Raw genomic sequence first — 17,017 nt, 5'->3', positions numbered from 1 at the left:
AAAAAAAAAAAAAAAAAAAAAAAATGTACCTGAAATCTGGATCATGGGTAGGACTTGAGTGTAAAAAATTTTTGTTTGTTTTTGTTTTTGCTTTGTTGAGACAGGGTCTCACTGTGTAGTTGAGACTGACCTGGAACTCACTGTGCAGCCCAGGCTGGTCTCAAACTCACAGTGATCCTCCTGCCTCAGCCTCCCAAAAGTGCTGGGAATACAGGCATGCGCCACCATGCCCAGCTTGTTTTTGTGTTTTTGAGACACAGTCTCACTTTGTAGTGCAGGCTGGCCTTGAATTCACTATGTAGTCCAGGCTGGCCTCAAACTCCCGGCAATCCTCCTGCCTCAGCCTCCCAAGTGCTGGGATTACAGACATGCACCACCACCAGCAGCAGGACTGAAAATAATTAGAAAAGAAAAGCCAGAAAGGATATGTCAGGTGTCTTCATATATTTAGGAGGGTCATATTTGTTATACATTTATAGCTCCAGGGGGCAAATCAGAACCAATAATTAGAGATTATAGGGAGACTGACTTAGGCTTAATATAAGGAATTGCTCCCAAATTGTATAGGGTTACTTTTTCTTTGTGGTGCCACGAACCAAACATATGGCCTTATTCATGCTAGGCAGGGACACTACCACTGAGCTAATCCCCAGCTCAGTGGGGTTACTTTGTAAGGTACTAAACTTCTGTCATTATTACAATCAAGCAGAATGTGGGTAACATACCTGTCAGCACATTTCAGAGGAAGTCTCTACATTAGGACTAGATATTTCCTCGAAGTCTCCTTCCCATGACCCAGATCCTATTATTCTGTAGTTCTCTGGCCTGACTGGAGAGCCAGGACAAGCATGGGTTCCCAAGACAATGTCTCCCTAACTCTGATGCCCCCTCTAGCCTCTAGCAGCCATGATGGAGGAGGAGCCAGAGTCAACCAAGCCAGAGGAAGGCAAAGACCAGGATGGTGAGTATCACCCACTTCCATCCACAGAGATGAGATAGGGTCGGGCTCAGCTGCTGCAGAGCGGGTGGAGAGGTAAGGGGCAGCCCAGGTTTGGAGATAAAGGGCAAGAGAAGGAGGGCTGCCCTCTATGTTTCTCATCCCAGGAAACCCTGAAGGGAACAAGAAGGCTGAGAAGAAGACTCCTGATGACAAAGTGAGAATCCTTTCCCTATGCCAGGACCCCAGTCCTCTCCCCAACCTAGGCCTGATGCCATTGACCACCTCAGCAAAAGCTCCCATCACCCTCCCCGACCCTCTCCGTCACCTCACCACACCCAGCAAACTCTCAGCTCAGGAACCTAGAGGAGAGTTGGGATGTAATGTTTGGAAAATGCCCCTTGTATAGGAAAGGAGTGCTGAAACTCATCACCCACTTTCACCCCCAGCACAAGCAGCCTGGCTTCCAGCAGTCTCATTACTTTGTGGCTCTGTATCGGTTCAAAGCCCTGGAGAAGGACGATCTGGACTTCCCGTGAGAGGCCTTTAGAGCAGGGGGTGGGGGTTATGGGGGAGTAAAGAGGGGAAGAACTGGGCTCCCTATGGGGAAGGGGGAACTCCAGGTTTGGAGCCTCTTGGGGCTGGGCCTGGGGCACAACCAGGGACTGTTATGTGACAAACCCTTCCGTTCCTTTCCCAGGCCAGGAGAGAAGATCATAGTCATTGATGACTCCAATGAAGAGTGGTGGCGGGTAAGAGGAACGGTTGGTGTCAGGGCCAGGTATGGGTTGGGTCTAGGACCTGAGAGTGAAATTGATTCTCCCTACTTCCAAAGGGGAAGATTGGGGAGAAGGTCGGATTTTTCCCACCAAACTTCATCATTCGCGTCCGGGCTGGAGAACGTGTGCACCGCGTAACAAGATCCTTTGTGGGGAACCGCGAGATAGGGCAGATCACTCTCAAGAAGGACCAGGTAGCTCTGGTACCCTAACCCAAACTCAGGCCTCAGTGCTCTTCAGCCAGCCATATTTCTTGGATATTGTAGCTCATTAATGAGGCTAGGGCGAGCCTCTGTAACCTCAGCTTCCCCTGTTCTTCTGACTTTCCCTTGATTCCTGTCCTACTCCTTAATCCTTTAACCCTAGATCAGTGGTGGTGAATTTATGGCATCAGTGCTCCAGTAGGCACACAGAACCCTCTCTTGTCCGCATGAGAGCCAAGTCTCCCCAGCAGTTGAATATTGGAAAAGTTGTTTTTTCTAAAGTAAAACCTAGCATTCAGATTTAATTGCAGTGTTGGCACTTTTCAGTAAATAAGTGGGTTTGGGATTGCACTTTGGGCACTTGGCCACCAAAACGTTTGCTATCACTGCCCTAGATCGTGGTGCAGAAGGGAGATGAAGCTGGTGGCTACGTCAAGGTCTACACCGGCCGCAAGGTGGGGCTGTTCCCCACAGACTTCCTGGAGGAAATTTAGGTGTGCGGGTGTCTGCAGGCAGGAGATACCCATCCCCCATTCTGGGCGGGCCCAGTGGAAGCTGGGGAGGAAAGGGGTGAAAGCAACTAGACTGCTGCTTGGGGGAGACCCACCAGTGCAAGACGGAGTTTCTGGAAAGGGACTGGTTCCCACCTTCCTCTCCCGGCCTAGGGCCTAGAACACCTGGTGTCCAGAGCAGCCTTTACCCGCAACCCCTCGAGTCCAGCCTACAAGAGCCGGAAAAAGAATGTTTCTCCAGTAAGAGGCACCGAGGGGTGTCGCGGGGACGAACTGTCTAATGTTGCAAATTTATTAAAGTTTTGACAAAAGTATAACAAGTTTGTTCTTTCACTTGGGACAAAAAGAGAGCTTTGTTTGGTTTTTGGGGGTTTTTTTTGAGACAGGGTCTCACTATGTAGTTGAGACTGACCTGGAACTCACTATGTAGTCCAGGCTGGTCCGAACTCACAGCGATCCTCCTCCTGCCTCAGCCTCCCGAGTGCTGGGATTACAGGTGTGCGCCACCACGCCCAGCCTGAGAAGACAACTTTGAGGGGAGTGAAGAATGCTTTCCTGCTGACCCATCTTAATACTATCGAGTAACCGCGACCCATCTAAATTGAAGCTGGTAGGAGGTAGGGAAACAGTTGCATCTGTCCGGTGAGGTCTCTGCTAGTAGAGAAGAAACAACTGGACTGGAGTTGTCACCCTGCTTCCCCTGTGGCTGGAGCTCAGCAGGGTAGATCCCTCTAGCTCTTAGCTGTTTAGCGGTGGACTGACCCTTGTGTTGCGGAACTTGGCTCAGCGCCGAGCTGGGCCGCCAGGGGGCGATGCAAGATCTCACTTGGAGATCGGGGAATGGGCAGGGGCGGGAGGGGGGTGGATAAGGGGAGAGAATCAGACACCAAGCCCGAGACCCTAGGCCTGGGAGGGGGTGGGGTGCGTGCCGTCTCCATGGCAACGCTTCCTCAAGTCCTCCGGGAATGGAGCTAGCGAGGCCGGAGGGCGGGAGTTAGCCCCTCCCGCGCGGTCCCTGCCCCAGCCCTTTCCCGACAGGTACCAAGTGAGGACGCTCCTCGGACAGCTAAAGGCTCCGGCAGAGACCCCCCTGCGGTGTGCCGTATGCAAATTTAATTTACATATGCAAATATGCAAATGTACCGGCCCCGGTCAGGACGGCAGGTGGCGAGGAGCGGGAAGGTGTGGGGAAGGGAGCAGAATGAGACCAGGAGTTTAGGGACCTGGGAGTAAACTAGTGAGAGACACCTGGGGTGGTTGCTGGAGTGGGGCAGGCAGAGGGTCTTGAGCTTAATGGCGGGTGGGGGAGGGTCGACCTGGCCCAGAATCTCCTCTTCCTGCCTGCCCGTTGTCTGCCAGGACTGAGGTTGGCACTGCCTAGCAAGGTTGGCAGCAGGAGCCCGGGCACCATCTGCTGCTGCTGGCGGTGGGGAGGACAGAGGCTCAGCTGGGTTGGGGAAGAGGAGGGCCCGGGACGTCACCGAAGGCTGAGGTGTGAAGCGGGGTAGGGAGGCACACAAGAACACTCGCTACAGAACCCGGTTCCGTTTCTTTTTTCCTTTGCCCTTGACTGTCCCAAACACCTCGGGGCTTTAGCAGGGTCATACAGGAAGACTCGGGCAGCTCCCTTTTAATCATGGATTGGGTTGAAATAGATCACAGGCACATGCACACACCCCACTCACACAAGTCAATATTTGCCCCATTTTTCTTCCGGATCCACCTACCATGAGGGTACACGGAGAGGGACAGCTGAGGACTCCGACTTATCCTAGTCAAGTAATCTGAAGAACTTAAAACTGGAGGCTCCTCTCCAAGACCCCCCCACACACACACACACAATACTGAAACAAAACCAATTTACTGGCTCATTGGGCGGCGATGCTGGTGTGGGGGTGTGGAGGAGCAGAGAGAGCGGCTGTTCTTCCCCTGCACTCGGGGGGGCGCCCCCTCCCTCGCCTGACGCAGCCGGCAGCTGTCCCTAATTAGAGCTTCTGTTTAGTTGGATTTATCAGCAGTTAATAGGAAATTAAGCAAAGGGCCCGAGAGAAGAGGGGCGGAGGAACGAGGAGATAGGCTGTGCTGAACTCAAAGGAGGGGTGCTGGGAACACAGGGCACAATGTCACGGTGGGGCCCCATGTAAGCTGGTGGAGCCCTGGCCCTCAGACCAGGACGCATCCCAGGGAACCACCACAGGCAGGACAGCGACCTTATTTGAGTCCCCACTGCCTCCCACTCCCACAAGCAGCTGCCTGGGTGATGGATGATGCAGCTGCACACCACAAAGGTCATAAGTCTGGACCAAGGAACAGACTGAATTGAAAATAGATCAGAGAAAAGGCCGGGGTATTAGGGTCCAGGACTCAACTTGTATTCCACCCCTCTTCACAGTCCATTTCACTCTTTAAAAAAAAAAAAGTGGGTGTGATGCCCCACACCTGTAATCCCAGCCCTTGGGAGGCTGAGGCAAGAGGAGGGAAGAGTTTGAGATCAGCCTGGGCCACAGTGCGAGTCTCTGTCTCAAATAAATAAATACATACATACATAAAATGCTCCTTGAAGGCAAAAGATTGAACAACATGGGAAATGAGTTATCCTTTCTTCAATTCTCATCTTGCAAGCCAGTTGGGCTTGAGGATTTCTGAGACCAATGCCACCAATGTGCCACCCTCATCCCTGCCCCCAAGGCTCACCTGGGCCCCAACAGTCCTGGAATTGCTGCTCCAGCAGCCCAAGGTCCACACCACCTGCCCTGAGGACCTCAGAAGGGAGAGCGCAGGCTTCTGAGTGCACAGCCCCAGGCGCCTCCAGTCACCACCACCTCATTACAGTGCCAGGCTCACAGGCTCACAAGGACTACTCAGGGAGCCCTGAACCTCTCAGCCACTCTCCAACCTGAAGGGCACAGATGGCGGATCCCACATGTGAGTGGGTGGAGGCTCTTAATGGCTATGTCTAGTGGGGGATCAGTACCCCGATGTGTGGTACATTCCTGCCCTGGAGTGTGAGATGTAGCCCCACGTGTATGTGTCTTTGCCCCTGAATGTGGCCGTATTGTGGGGTTTGTCCACCTGCCATCCACACTTATCTGTGATTTCTGTCTAAGCCCCAGGGTGTCTAGGTGTCTGGGTTCATATTGCTTTGGCGTGTCTACATGTCTGCACACTGGTCACGCCTGGGTGTGCCCCCCGTTCAGGAGTCTCCAAGTATCTGCCACCAGGATTGTATGTGTGAAAACCCAGAAGAGCTACTGGTGAGTGTAAGTCGCTCTGGTGTCTCTGTCTGCAGGTGTGTGTGCCTCGGTGACAGTGCGTGGGTATGTACCTGGGTGTGAGCTGTACCCGAATGACAGTATGATGCACGTGTGTGTGTGTGTGTGTGTGTGTGTGCAAACGCGGGTACGCGTTCGTTCCGTGCTCGCGCGTGAGTGTCTGGGTGAGTCTGCCGCCCCCACCTTCCTCTCCCTATTTCTATTCCTCTCTCCTCTCCTGGCCGGCTCGGCTCCGCCGTCCGCATCATCTCCATCCATTATTGAAGAAACAGCCGTGTCCGCTCCAATCACATCAACACCCCCGCCCCCTCCTTCCTGTTCCTCTGCCCCATGGCTCTTCTAGGTGCTGGGGAGGGGGAAAGCCCAGGCGCAGCTGGAGTGCCGGGCGGGAGCAGACCCCTGACCCTGTGCTCCGAACTGGGCCAGGCACAGGGACACCGGGGTCCCTGGCGGAGAGCACTTTGCATAAACAGATGGCGCGGGTGTCTTTGTCTCGCTCGCTTGCTTACTCGCTTGCTCTCTTGCTTGCTCGCGTGCTGCGAGGCTCCCGGCTCCCTTCAGTCTGGCTGATGCAATCATGATCATCTCAGAGCCTCAGGACCAGGCGCCCTTAATACTGACGGGGGGTGGTTCACAACCCTGGGGCTCTTGAGCAGATGCTGGGCATTGTGGCTTTCCTCCCCCAGGTACCCCCTTCGCACCCCACAACTGCGGCGGGAAGACCTAGGCTGAGGCTGAGGTGACGGATGTCTGGAGGTGACCAGGCGGGGGACCCTGGGCAGTGCCACGAGGTGTCCCTAGGCTGTCCAGTTGGACTGCTGCAGCCCCCGAGGGGTAGCAGGCCAGGAATAGGAATGGAGCTGGAGAATGAGGGGTTGAGCGGTAGAGGGAGACAGAAAGGAGTTTCAGAAGAGACAGGGAGACAGAGATGGAGAGACAGAAACAGATACAGGACAAAGCCAGGAAGACACAGCAGCAGAGGAGAGAGATGCAGCCAGAATATGGTACAGACATACCTAAAAAGACAGAGCATGAAGAGGCAAAAGAGAGGCAGTCAAAGGCTAGGGCAGGCCAGGTCAAAGGCAGGAAGTGCAGTCTCAGGACCTACTGGCCTCAAAGCGGAGATGTAGCCGCAGCTGTCTGAGGCCAAGCTGGAGCGAAGGACCAGCCTGAACCTGAGGTGATGCCTGCAGCCGGCAAGGCAGAATCTTCCGCGTCGCCTCTTCACCTTCTGGCCCCATTTCACATGAGTAGAGTGGAGGATGAGGGACCCATTGCCTTGGTGGCGGGAGTAGCCAGACTGACTCGGCTGGCGGGACCTACACATTCGGGGCGCGGATTTAAGTGCCGAAATGGTGGGAGCGCAGGGCCGACGCTACCCAACAGGGGGCGCCCAAGGCCTCTTCCCGAGTTTAGGAGCCTTTCGACCTCCAGGGGGCATCCGCGCCCACAGCCCTTGCGGCCACAGCTTGCTTCGGCGAGTCCAGCTGCATTTGACTTGCTGCGCCGCCAGATCCGGGATTAGTATCCTGGTGCGGTCTAGTGTTCAGAGTGCAGCTCCAGCCTCGTGCCACCAGCGGCTAATGACTCCTGCCATCCCTTAGCCCACTGGACCAGCGTGGCCTGAATCACTGTGGTAGGAAGTGCAGGGAAGGGAGAAATGGGATCCGGAACCCCGTGAGTTGTGTTCCAGCTGGGCCCCAGAGACCGAGATCCTTGGATGAGAACCAAAGAGCGAAGGGAACTTCGAAACAGAATGGCAAAAACTTGGACCAGAAGCCAGTAAAGGGTCAAAGAATCGCGGAGAGAAAGGAGCAGAATAATAAAATAAAATACATCAGATCAGGCCTCAGGCCCATGACAGGAGGAAGAGTAGTTGCTCTGGGAAAGAAGCAGGATGGATCTGGGTCATGCCAGGCACAGGTCATCAGAACACAGAAAAGGGGCAGAAGGAAATGAGCGATCGCCCCAATGCAAAGGAGCACAGTTCAAGGGCCAAGCATCGCTTTGGGACCTGCTCCCCAGCTGTGCCACAGAGTGCCAGATGTGAAACCCAGCTGGGCACCCACTCGGGCTTGAGCTCCGGGATTGATTTTAGTACCAGAGAGTGGAGGCCTGGGGCATGGCGACAGGACACCGCCTCCACGGCCTGGCGCTGGAGGTACAGGCGCTCAGGCAGAGCTCTGTGCAGCTTGAAGCCCTGACATCCTGTCAGCCCCCCTCCTCCACCTCCCCACACACACATCGCAGCGAGTCTCTGTCTCTTTGTTCTCGCCGTGTCTCTGACACTTTATCTCATTATCCACCGGAGGGAGGCGGAGAGCCGGGGACCCCGCAGCCTAATTACAGCCGGCTTGTCAGCGGAGGGGGCGGAGGAGGTATCAGTGTGCAAGAAAAGGAGGGGGCCCCCAGGAGTGGGCTTCTCCCTCCCTATACCCCACGGGGCCCAGCAACGGGTGTATAGCTCACCCCTGCGGGCACCTCCATAGGGGGAGCTCTGGAGGATCCAGGGGCAGAGGGGTGGTGGAGGTTAGCGTGGGAGTGGAGACAAGGACTGAGGCTTGGTTCCAGCACCTCTAAGACCCCAATTCCCCAAAGATGGGGTGCGGGGGGCCTTCCCACCCTGGCAGCCTAGCATACACCTGAACTGGCTGAGGAACTAGGCAATCGCTCACAGTTCTGTCTCTGCCCGTCGTTCTCTTTCCTTCAACATCTATCTTTGTTTGACTGTTTCCTTCACTCTGTTCTCTTCCCTGGTTCCTCAGCCAGAGGTACAGAGGGAACCCCACTTCACTCCTACTCAAAGGAGGCAAGCACATTCAAATGTCTTAAGCCCCCAAACGGCCACAATTCACTTCTCCTGTCCTGTGTCCTGGTCAGATAGGTCTGGTTTCTCCAGCCTCCAACCACTATTCTTCCAGGCCAACCGCAACTTGGAGAGACCACCCAGGCCCAGAGAGCTGGGCATCTTTAGTGATATCATCTGTCCCTTCTTCCCACTAAACTGTGGACTCAAACAGCCAGGGTCCTCTCCCTAACCCTCACTGCCCCTGGACTCTGGGTCTCACCTGTGAATATTCCACACATCCATTTTGCTAGAGATCTATCTGCTTGCCTGTCCCACATCGAATTCCCCTTCAGTCAGTCCCTGGATGCCTATAAGTCTCCTCCCTCAGACATCCAAAGCCCCAGATATGAAGTCCCACGGGCCAGGGTGCAGGCTTCTGGAGGAAAGAGTTGGGGAGCAGAAATCTCTGGTTTCTCCCAACAATTTCTCTTTGCTTCATGCCTGGAATTACCAAGGAAGCAAACAGTGGGGTGGGGTGAGTTTGAGGAGGCAGGCGGACGGCTGGGCTGGGCTGGGCTGACCCCTCCCCAGTGGGGGGCGGGATCCCAGAAGGAGGCATAGTGCAGAGGCACTGGAGAGGACCGGACTGGAAGGACGATATGGCAGGAACCAGCTTAGGGGCCCGTTTCTATCGGCAGATCAAAAGACATCCTGGGGTGAGTTTAGTCCTCATACCTGAGATTCTAACTCTTAACTCTCTGCTGCCCCACCCTCAAATCCACTAGAGCCCTGCCCCTGTGCAGTTCCCCCAATATCCTCGGGGACCCCTCAAGCTACTCTTGCAGTATGTCCCATATCCCTGGATTTTAGTATTGCAATAGGATACGGGAGTCCAGGAATGTGGTTGTGGGAGGTGGGGGGTTCCAGGTCCCCTCTTCCTGGAGAAGGAAGGACTAGACCTTGGGTGGAAGTGGGTCAAGTAAGGAAGCTGATAAAGGGAGAGTGGGAACTGGGGAGAGGGGGCTGACTGAAAATGCCCTCTGACTTTCCCTACAGCTCATTCCAATGATCAGTTTCATCGGTCTTGGCATGGGCAGTGCTGCGCTCTACTTGCTTCGACTTGCCCTACGCAGCCCTGACGTCTGGTAAAGGCTGGGCTTGGGATGAAGGCAGGGTCCTGGGTGTGGGGAGGTGGCAAAGTGAAGCAGGAAGACATGGACATCTTAGGGATGGTGGGGATAGGTGGTCCTAGCAGGGATCCCCAGACTGTATACCTCCCACAGTACCATGTGACATCTCAGGGCTGCATCTGACTCCTACCTGGGAGACCCCCATTTCACCTTGGGCCAAAGTGCCCCCTCTCTTCTGATGGCTGGTGACTTGGTGAGTTCCAGGCCTTGGAACTCACAGAGCTCCTGGCCTGGTTGCCATGGTGACACCATTCTGCCTGCTGCTTCAGGCTTTTGGGTACCTCTTGTCCATGCAGGAGCACTGGGGATATGGCTGGACAAATCATGCGGGGGTGCTGTTGGGGACCCCAGGTAGCACCTAAAACTTTATGTTCTGCTGGAGGTGGCATAGGGAAGGAGGATCCTTGGACAAGCAGAAGGAGCTCCCACCCACTGCCTTGCTGGGATTCACCAAAATTCTACCCATTGGGATCTCTGCTGGATTCCCAGGACTCTGTTTTGAAGGGTTAACCTCAGGTGCCAGTGAGCAGGAGTGTTCCTAGGCTGGATTGTCATTCTGTCACCAAGCCCCACATCGACAATGGAGACAAGCTTCTTGTCTCACTTATCAGCACGGGCTAACGTGCCCCCTTCCCTTCTGTCTCTAGGAAATGGGATCTCCCCAGAGTAGGAGGCAGGGGTGGATGTACTAAGGTGGGGACAGAGACCCTGGCTGGAACTTAGAGGAACACATTCAGCTGGTGTCTTGGCTTCCAGATAGGAGACCCTAACCCTCCCTTCTCCTCCACAGCTGGGACCGAAAGAACCCAGAACCCTGGAATCGCTTGAGCCCCAATGATCAATACAAGGTACCTGCTGGGTTGCTTCCCCTTCTGTTTACTCAGCCTACCTGGTCTCTAGACCTACCCCTCCCATGCTGGGAGTAAAAGTGGGGCTTGCAATCCTTTTTTCCCTCTTCCCTTAGTTCCTTGCAGTTTCCACTGATTATAAGAAGCTGAAGAAGGACCGGCCAGACTTCTAAACCAGGCTGGGCTGCTAGCTGGATGTAAACCACGGAACTCATTTCTTCCACTGCCTGTTCCCAGACCCTAAGGCATCAGTCTAGTCACCTCACCCAGCTCCTGCTTACACAGGCCGGGTTCCCACGAAGAGGGGGGGCAGCTCCACCCACTACCCTGCTCCCAGCAGCGGAAGCAACACTGACCCCTGGCTTCAGTCCCACGAGGGGGAGGGGAGTCAGGACAGCAGGCAGCAACTGGGTCCTCAGCTCAAAAGGCCCAAACCAGCCCCCCAGTTCTGACTTGCAGGGTGTGGCTGGCACAGGCTACGTGTTGAGCCTGGCCTACGTGAGCCAACAGCAAGCAAGGGCCTCTGAGTGCCAAGCAGGAACGTGGCGGGCCCCACGTTTGCCTGAGCTCTCAAGAGTGCCAGCCCTGGGGCGGCGCTGTTCAGGCTAGACTAGCTTGCCTCTGCTGCCCAGGACGGGGTACCCATGCCAAACAGCAGCTCCTCCTCTGCCCCAGCCTGCTGCCTCCCCCACTGGCAGCACAGAACACCTGGGCCTCCCCTGCCACTCCCTCCTCCCCTCCCTTGCTCCCCTTGGTCCCCCGGGATCAAACAGAAGCAGCCGTGGGCAAAATACAATTTCATTTAACAAATTGAATTTGCTGCGCCTGCTAATCACGTCTGGTGTCGGCTCTGATCAGAGACAGAGAGAGGAGGCTGCAGCCCCAGGGGTCCTTGTGGTGGTGGTGGGAGGAGAGGGAGGAATAAATGTTGAGGGAGTCAAATCACCGAATCACTGGCTGGCCCAGGGGATCCCTCCCACATGATAGAAACCCAGGGCAGGGTAGCATTTTATTAGATAAAAACAGGAAGGAGGGTGCCTGCCCACCCCTTTCGCTGGCTCAGCAGGACACCCCCCCCCAAAGAAAAAGAAAAAGTAACACTGAGACAATGGCAGGTTAGGCAGAAAGCTTGGGGGGGTGTTTCCTTCTAAATCTGGTTTCAGAAAAAGATAGCTATAATTTCTGGGAAGAGAGACTGTACTTGGCTCTTGCCCTGAATGGACTGGCTGGGGGACCTTCCCTCTACCACCAAGAAATAGGTGGTATTCTCTTCCAACAGACTTGGTGAGGTGAATGAGAGTAACTTCCAGCCTGTAGGTATCAATTCCCAAGGGCCTTCAGCGTTCATCAAAACCAGGCATAGGGAAGGCCCTGGCAAACTGCTCCACCCGTTGCCTGAGGTTGGCCAGACGATGGATTGTTTCAGGGTCCTTTAGCAGGAAGGATTTGAATTCCTGGAGCTTGGCTAGGAGAGTTGAGGAAAAATGCACGGTTAGAGATCTACCCAAGGCAGTGGGATGAGGTGGGGGAGGAAGCAGTGGGTGTAAATGGGTTTGTTGTGGGGCTTTTTCTTGACCACTCACCGGTCTTGCTCTTCACCTCCAATCCAATGTTGACTCCTTCATCAATAAAGTCTACAACTCTCCGGAAGTCATCCTCACGGAACTGTCGAGAGGTCAAGGCTGGGGCCCCTGGAAGAGCCACAGCAGAGAGGATTAGCACAGTCAAGGCCACAGGGCAGCCACAAGGTATAGCCTCCCTCCTTGGACCCCAGGTCTCACCAAGTCGCAGACCCCCAGGAGTGATGGCACTTCGGTCTCCAGGACAGGTGTTCTTGTTGGCAGTGATGGACACAAGCTCCAGGACTCGCTCAGCCCGAGCTCCATCCAAGCCCTTGGGCCGCAGGTCTACGAGCACCAGGTGGTTGTCAGTGCCACCTATGCAGGGGTTATAATCAGGAAATGGTGAGTCCTGGACCTCTACTGGAAGGCTACAAAGGCCCTCATCCACCCTCTGGCTCACCAGACACCAGTGAGTAGCCTCGATCTAGGAGGGCATCAGCCATGGCCCGAGCATTCTTCAAAACCTGCAGGGAGTACTCCCGGAACATGGGGGTAGAGGCCTGGGGAGGAGACAGCAGCACGTGTGACCCCAGATTGCTTGTCTACCCCTCCTGCTCCTCCATACCCAGCAAGGATGGCTCTGTGACCCCAGCCTTGATCCCTCCCAAACTGGCACAACCTTCCATCAATCTCAACTCTAGTTAGCAAGGTGTAGGATAAAGCTTCCAGACCACTAGTCCCACCCACCTACCCCACAAGGGCAGGCTCCCCAACCTGCTTGAGGGCCACAGCTACTGCAGCAATGGCATGGTTGTGAGGGCCCCCTTGCAGGGATGGGAACACGGCAAAGTTGATTCGGTCCTCAAATGTGTAAGGGATCTCCCGGCCAGTCTTGGGGTCCACAGCCCGTACCCCTTTCCGGTAGAAGATGAGTCCTGACCTGTGTGGAAGGTGGGTGTCAGAATCTAGGCTGAAATTCAATAAAAAGGGATGGGGAGATCTGAGAAAGCTGGCTGGCTTGGGCCCTTGAGGGCCCTGAGTTCCCTCAGTAGTGCCTGATTATCTTGGATTCCAATGGATTCCCAGCCCCACTGCCAAATCCCCTGCTGAGGCATCACAGGCGAGAGAACTGAACTGTCAGACTGAGCAGAAGTCTTTGGGACTGTATATGGGAATGAATTCCTCTCAGATCCACAAAGGGTGAGCATGAAGGCAAGGACAAGCAAGGCCTGACCCCGGGGAAGCCTGACCTGGCCCCTCGAAGAGTCTTGTGAGTGGTAGTGGTGACAATGTCTGCATACTTGAAAGGTGAGGGGATCACCTTGGCAGCCACCAAGCCACTGATGTGGGCCATGTCTGCCAGCAGGTGTGCCTTGACGTCATCACACACCTGGACAGGTATAGAGACAGACCTCAGCTTGGGAAGGCCCAGACAGGCACACCCGAGGCTGTCCCTCCTCCCCACCCTCCACCCTTCAGGGCAGTGCCCAGTACTCCAGCCCCCCACCAACCTCTCTCATGCGGGCGTAGTCAATGAGGCGAGCATAAGCACTGGTACCAGCGATAATAAGCCGAGGTCGGAAAAGCCGAGCAGTCAATGCCAGCTGGTCATAGTCAATGAGGCCGGTTTGGGGCTGGACAGACAGATAAACAGCTAAAGCCCTGAGACAGGGACCCCCCACCCCCAGGAAAGAAACACTAGGGCCAGAGCAGCTACCTCCCACACCCAAGAACACTCACATTGAGTTTATAGGGCATAGACTCAAAGAAGATGGATGTGGCAGAGATCCGTTTAACATCAGACATGTAGCCATGGGTGAGACTGGGAAGCAAGAAGCAGGCCTGAGTGGAGTAACCCCCGACAGAACCATTCCCTGCCCGGCTCCACAGGCCTCCATTCCCAGAACACTGGCCTAGCCTGCCCCACCCTCCTTGCTCTGTCCACTCTGTGGTGGGCACTGATGTGACGGCGGGGGGGTTCTTATCTTCCTCCTCCACTGTAACAGTGCAGGATAGGGAGAGGGATGTCCCATCTACATGAGACACAGTAGGTATTCAATAAATAACTTTTCCCACATCAGTACTGCGCACCAAACCCATCATCCCCTGTATCTATACTCACTGGCCCCCATCGGGCAGGTCCAGCCCCATGATTCGGTCATGAGGCTGCAGAAGGGCTGTGTAGGCAGCCAGATTGGCTGGGGACCCAGAGTAGGGCTGGACATTGACTCCCCACTGTGTAGGATCCAAGTCAAAGGCTTCCAAGGCTCGACGCTGGCACAGCAGCTCAATTTCATCCACTACCTCTGCTCCTCCATAGTATCTGCCATGAAGAGGGATACATAAGGGCACAGAGAAAGGACTCTCGACCAGCAGCAAAGGACTGGGAAGGTCACTGCTCCATAAGCACCTCGGGGTACAGGAAGGTTCCGCCACTGGGAGTGCCATCCCTGACGTTGCCCTCCAGCCCTCTGGTGTCTAGCCCTCACCTCTTGCCAGGATAACCCTCCGAGTACTTGTTGTTCAGACAGGACCCCAGGGCCTCCAGCGCAGCTCGGCTGCAGAAGTTCTGGGGTGGTGGGGGGGCAATGTCAGAGGTATTGAGCCCCTTTTCCCTGAGTTCCCATAGCCCCACCCTGCCAAAGCCCAAGGCTGCAGGGGGAGGTGGGCTGCACAAGAAGCTCTGTTCACTCTGGGTTCCTTGCCAGGGGTGGGCAGAGCCAGAAGCAGCTTTCTTGGCAACTGAGCAGCTGTGATGGGTGTCCCCCACCTGTCCACTCAAACTGGTATCTCCAGGCTCCTCTTTCCTCTTGGGGGGGGCAGATGAAATTGTAGGGACTCTAGAAGGCTCTGGAAGCTCTCTAATGCCCCAACCCCATCAAATGGGACTGCCCTGCCTTTGCTTCAGAGGATGGTAAAGAGAAGATGATAAGGCCCAGCAGAAAGGCCCCGAGGAAGACAGGGAGATCTGGAGAGGTAGCAATAAGATAGCTTGTTACTTCCTGTACCTACCCTATGGCCCACCCTCTGCCATTTCCCCAGGTCCCACCTCCGAGGCAATCAGCTCCAGGCCACGGCACTGCCTGTCCTTTTCCTTCTGCAGCAGCTCCCACATCTCAGGGTCACTGTCCGAGAGACTCTCCTGGCCTGTCCAACCCTGAGTTGCTTCCCTGGTCTGAGTCTGGGCGGCCTTGCTGTGCTGAGCCCGAATAGCCATCCCGACTAGCTGACCACATCTCTGCAGAGGCTGGGGACAGGAAAAGTCAGTGTCAGATAAAAACTGTTCGGAAAAACAATTTCCCAATCACTCTCAGGTGCCACATTCATAGGTTCTCTGGCCAGTACCAGGCAGCCAGCTGCCCAGACACTGTTCCAGTTCTCTCAACACCACTTCTACATGTAAAAGCTAGTTGAGAGCCAAGACTGAGATCAATGTCCAGAGAGTAGGCTTTTTTTTTTTTTCTTTTGAGACAGGGTCAGTTTGTACTCTTCCTGCCTCAGGCTCCCAAGAAAGGGGTAGTTCTGATTGGCTCCACTCACCTCACCTCAGAATCTCTCCATTTTACCCCATGACGGCTCTGTAAAGCCACAGGGCAAGACCTGTACAGCAGAAGCCCCTGTATCCCAAATTCAGGAGTCAGCCAGATTCCAGAACCTCCCTGCCCACAGGAACAAAAAAAAAGCTTTCCTGCAGGTACACAAACTGATACTCTAGTTGGAAGAAGAAACCAAGTGGAGAGAAGTTAAGCCATGGCTGCAGAGGTGGTTTCCAGAGCAATGGAAATGGGAACCCCGCTAGTGTGCCAGCGTACTGTCTTCTTGGCATCTGGTGAGCTCCTCTCCCTCACTGCCACGTTAAACAGGCGGTCACAAGGCCCTGGGGCGTCTGACCGTCAGAACAATGGGCCCCAATTCACCCCACACGAGCCAGGGGTCTCTGGGATTCCTAGATTAGAGATTTTCTCCCTGTGGCCCCAGAGCACGTGGGCTAGAAAAGCCAAGAGAACCCTAGAGTTTGTGGATGGGAACTAACGTAGAGGGTGGGGACTTTCCACTAGTCACCCAGTATCTGGAATCCCGTTCTTACCCGCGCTGCACAGAACAAAGAGAAGGGTAGCATGGTTATTCGAGGTCGCAGGAGGTCCAGCCACTAACTCCGGTGCGGAGCAGCAAGGGGTCTGAAGAAGACCGGTCCTAGGGCGCGTGCGTGTAATGAACGACCCGGGAAACCGGAGTGAAGGGGAGGGGCATACGCATGCGCAATGAAAACCCTCTGTGGGCTTTTGGGAATTGTAGTTTTTTTCTTCTGCCTCAGTCTTTTCTTCTTCTTCTGTCTCATTCTCTAGCTGTATCCCCAGGATCAGAGAACGTTACCTGAAAGACAGATTTTTTAAAAAAGACAGGGTCTTTAAGACATAGGTCTATGGAGCTCAGGCTGTCCTTGAACTCATTATGTAATCCAGGCTGGCCTCGAACTCTCAGTGATCCTCCTGCCTCAGCCTCCCAAGTGCCAGGATTACAGGTATGCGCCACCATACCAGGCAGTATTTCTCAAAAGAAAAGACATTTTGGGCGACTGTATCCTTATGGTCCCGAATATTTTCCGGGTTTTTTTTTTCCCCCTTTTTAAAAAAAAATTCCCGCCAGGCGTGGTGGCATGCCTGTAATCCCAGCACTCCGGAGGTTGAAGCAGGAGGATCGCTGTGCTTTCAAAACCAGCCTGGGCTACATTGTGAGTTCCAGGTCATTCTCAACTACATACTGAGACCCTGTCTCAAAAAAAAAACAAAAACAATAAAGAAACAAATAAATAAAAATTTTAAAAAATTCCATCAGGGTCAGGATTTAGCTCAATGGTGCTGCCACCTGCCTCGAAAGCGCAAGGTCCCCGGTACCAAGTTACCAAAAAAAAAAAAAAAAAAAAAA

General features: G+C 54.5%; 3 protein-coding genes across 6 annotated transcripts in view; 2 read left to right on the top strand and 1 right to left on the bottom strand.

Moving 5' to 3' along the window:
• The window catches only part of Stac3 (SH3 and cysteine rich domain 3), a 10,201-nt gene extending 7,437 nt beyond the window's left edge, over nucleotides 1-2,764 (top strand). For 2 of the 3 annotated variants that reach the window (XM_033763729.1, XM_033763728.1), the window contains exons 7-13: nucleotides 895-961; nucleotides 1,105-1,154; nucleotides 1,387-1,472; nucleotides 1,638-1,689; nucleotides 1,773-1,910; nucleotides 2,315-2,374; nucleotides 2,585-2,764. In XM_033763729.1, the coding sequence (XP_033619620.1) occupies nucleotides 895-961; nucleotides 1,105-1,154; nucleotides 1,387-1,472; nucleotides 1,638-1,689; nucleotides 1,773-1,910; nucleotides 2,315-2,374; nucleotides 2,585-2,737 (606 nt within the window). In that variant the 3' untranslated portion in view covers nucleotides 2,738-2,764. Of the gene's footprint in view, nucleotides 1-894; nucleotides 962-1,104; nucleotides 1,155-1,386; nucleotides 1,473-1,637; nucleotides 1,690-1,772; nucleotides 1,911-2,314; nucleotides 2,414-2,584 lie in introns of all 3 variants that reach the window. The other variant, XM_033763730.1, reaches the window with a different exon arrangement.
• Nucleotides 2,765-5,449: 2,685 nt separating this feature from the next.
• Nucleotides 5,450-11,511, top strand: Ndufa4l2 (NDUFA4 mitochondrial complex associated like 2). 2 transcript variants are annotated; one of them, XM_033763718.1, is made up of 4 exons: nucleotides 5,450-5,685; nucleotides 9,548-9,636; nucleotides 10,472-10,529; nucleotides 10,646-11,511. In XM_033763718.1, exons 1-4 carry the CDS (start codon nucleotides 5,587-5,589, stop codon nucleotides 10,700-10,702), a joined length of 303 nt encoding a protein of 100 aa, XP_033619609.1. In that variant the 5' UTR covers nucleotides 5,450-5,586; the 3' UTR covers nucleotides 10,703-11,511. The 2 variants fall into 2 exon arrangements, with proteins under 2 accessions (XP_033619609.1, XP_010642933.1); XM_010644631.2 differs by lacking the exon at nucleotides 5,450-5,685 and adding an exon at nucleotides 9,002-9,207.
• Shmt2 (serine hydroxymethyltransferase 2) lies at nucleotides 11,330-16,331 on the bottom strand. Its single transcript, XM_010644630.3, has 12 exons — nucleotides 16,179-16,331; nucleotides 15,141-15,338; nucleotides 14,581-14,660; nucleotides 14,214-14,414; nucleotides 13,832-13,913; nucleotides 13,603-13,725; nucleotides 13,342-13,481; nucleotides 12,866-13,031; nucleotides 12,552-12,651; nucleotides 12,311-12,466; nucleotides 12,113-12,220; nucleotides 11,330-11,994 (listed from the first exon to the last, which is right to left on the bottom strand). Exons 1-12 carry the CDS (start codon nucleotides 16,209-16,211, stop codon nucleotides 11,867-11,869), a joined length of 1,515 nt encoding a protein of 504 aa, XP_010642932.1. The 5' UTR covers nucleotides 16,212-16,331; the 3' UTR covers nucleotides 11,330-11,866.
• Between the last annotated feature and the right edge of the window lie 686 nt (nucleotides 16,332-17,017).

This window comes from Fukomys damarensis, unplaced genomic scaffold (assembly GCF_012274545.1).
Source record: "Fukomys damarensis isolate Sample0158 unplaced genomic scaffold, DMR_v1.0_HiC HiC_scaffold_15, whole genome shotgun sequence".
In the NCBI taxonomy this organism is placed as follows: domain Eukaryota; kingdom Metazoa; phylum Chordata; class Mammalia; order Rodentia; family Bathyergidae; genus Fukomys; species Fukomys damarensis.
Note: the sequence above shows the minus strand (reverse complement) of the source record. Positions and strands in the feature narration are given on the sequence as shown.

Excerpts from the sequence above, each read along its gene's own strand:
- Shmt2 (XM_010644630.3), bottom strand. The coding sequence starts at position 16,211 with ATGCTACCCTTCTCTTTGTTCTGTGCAGCGCGG. Across the intron at positions 12,221-12,310 it reads TCCTGGGGGTCTGCGACTTG|GGGCCCCAGCCTTGACCTCT; the intron begins GTGAGACCTGGG and ends TGGCTCTTCCAG. Across the intron at positions 11,995-12,112 it reads GGAGGTGAAGAGCAAGACCG|CCAAGCTCCAGGAATTCAAA; the intron begins GTGAGTGGTCAA and ends CAACTCTCCTAG.
- Ndufa4l2 (XM_033763718.1), top strand. The coding sequence starts at position 5,587 with ATGTCTGCACACTGGTCACGCCTGGGTGTGCCCCCCGTTCAGGAGTCT. Across the intron at positions 5,686-9,547 it reads AAAACCCAGAAGAGCTACTG|CTCATTCCAATGATCAGTTT; the intron begins GTGAGTGTAAGT and ends CTTTCCCTACAG. Across the intron at positions 9,637-10,471 it reads CTACGCAGCCCTGACGTCTG|CTGGGACCGAAAGAACCCAG; the intron begins GTAAAGGCTGGG and ends TCTCCTCCACAG.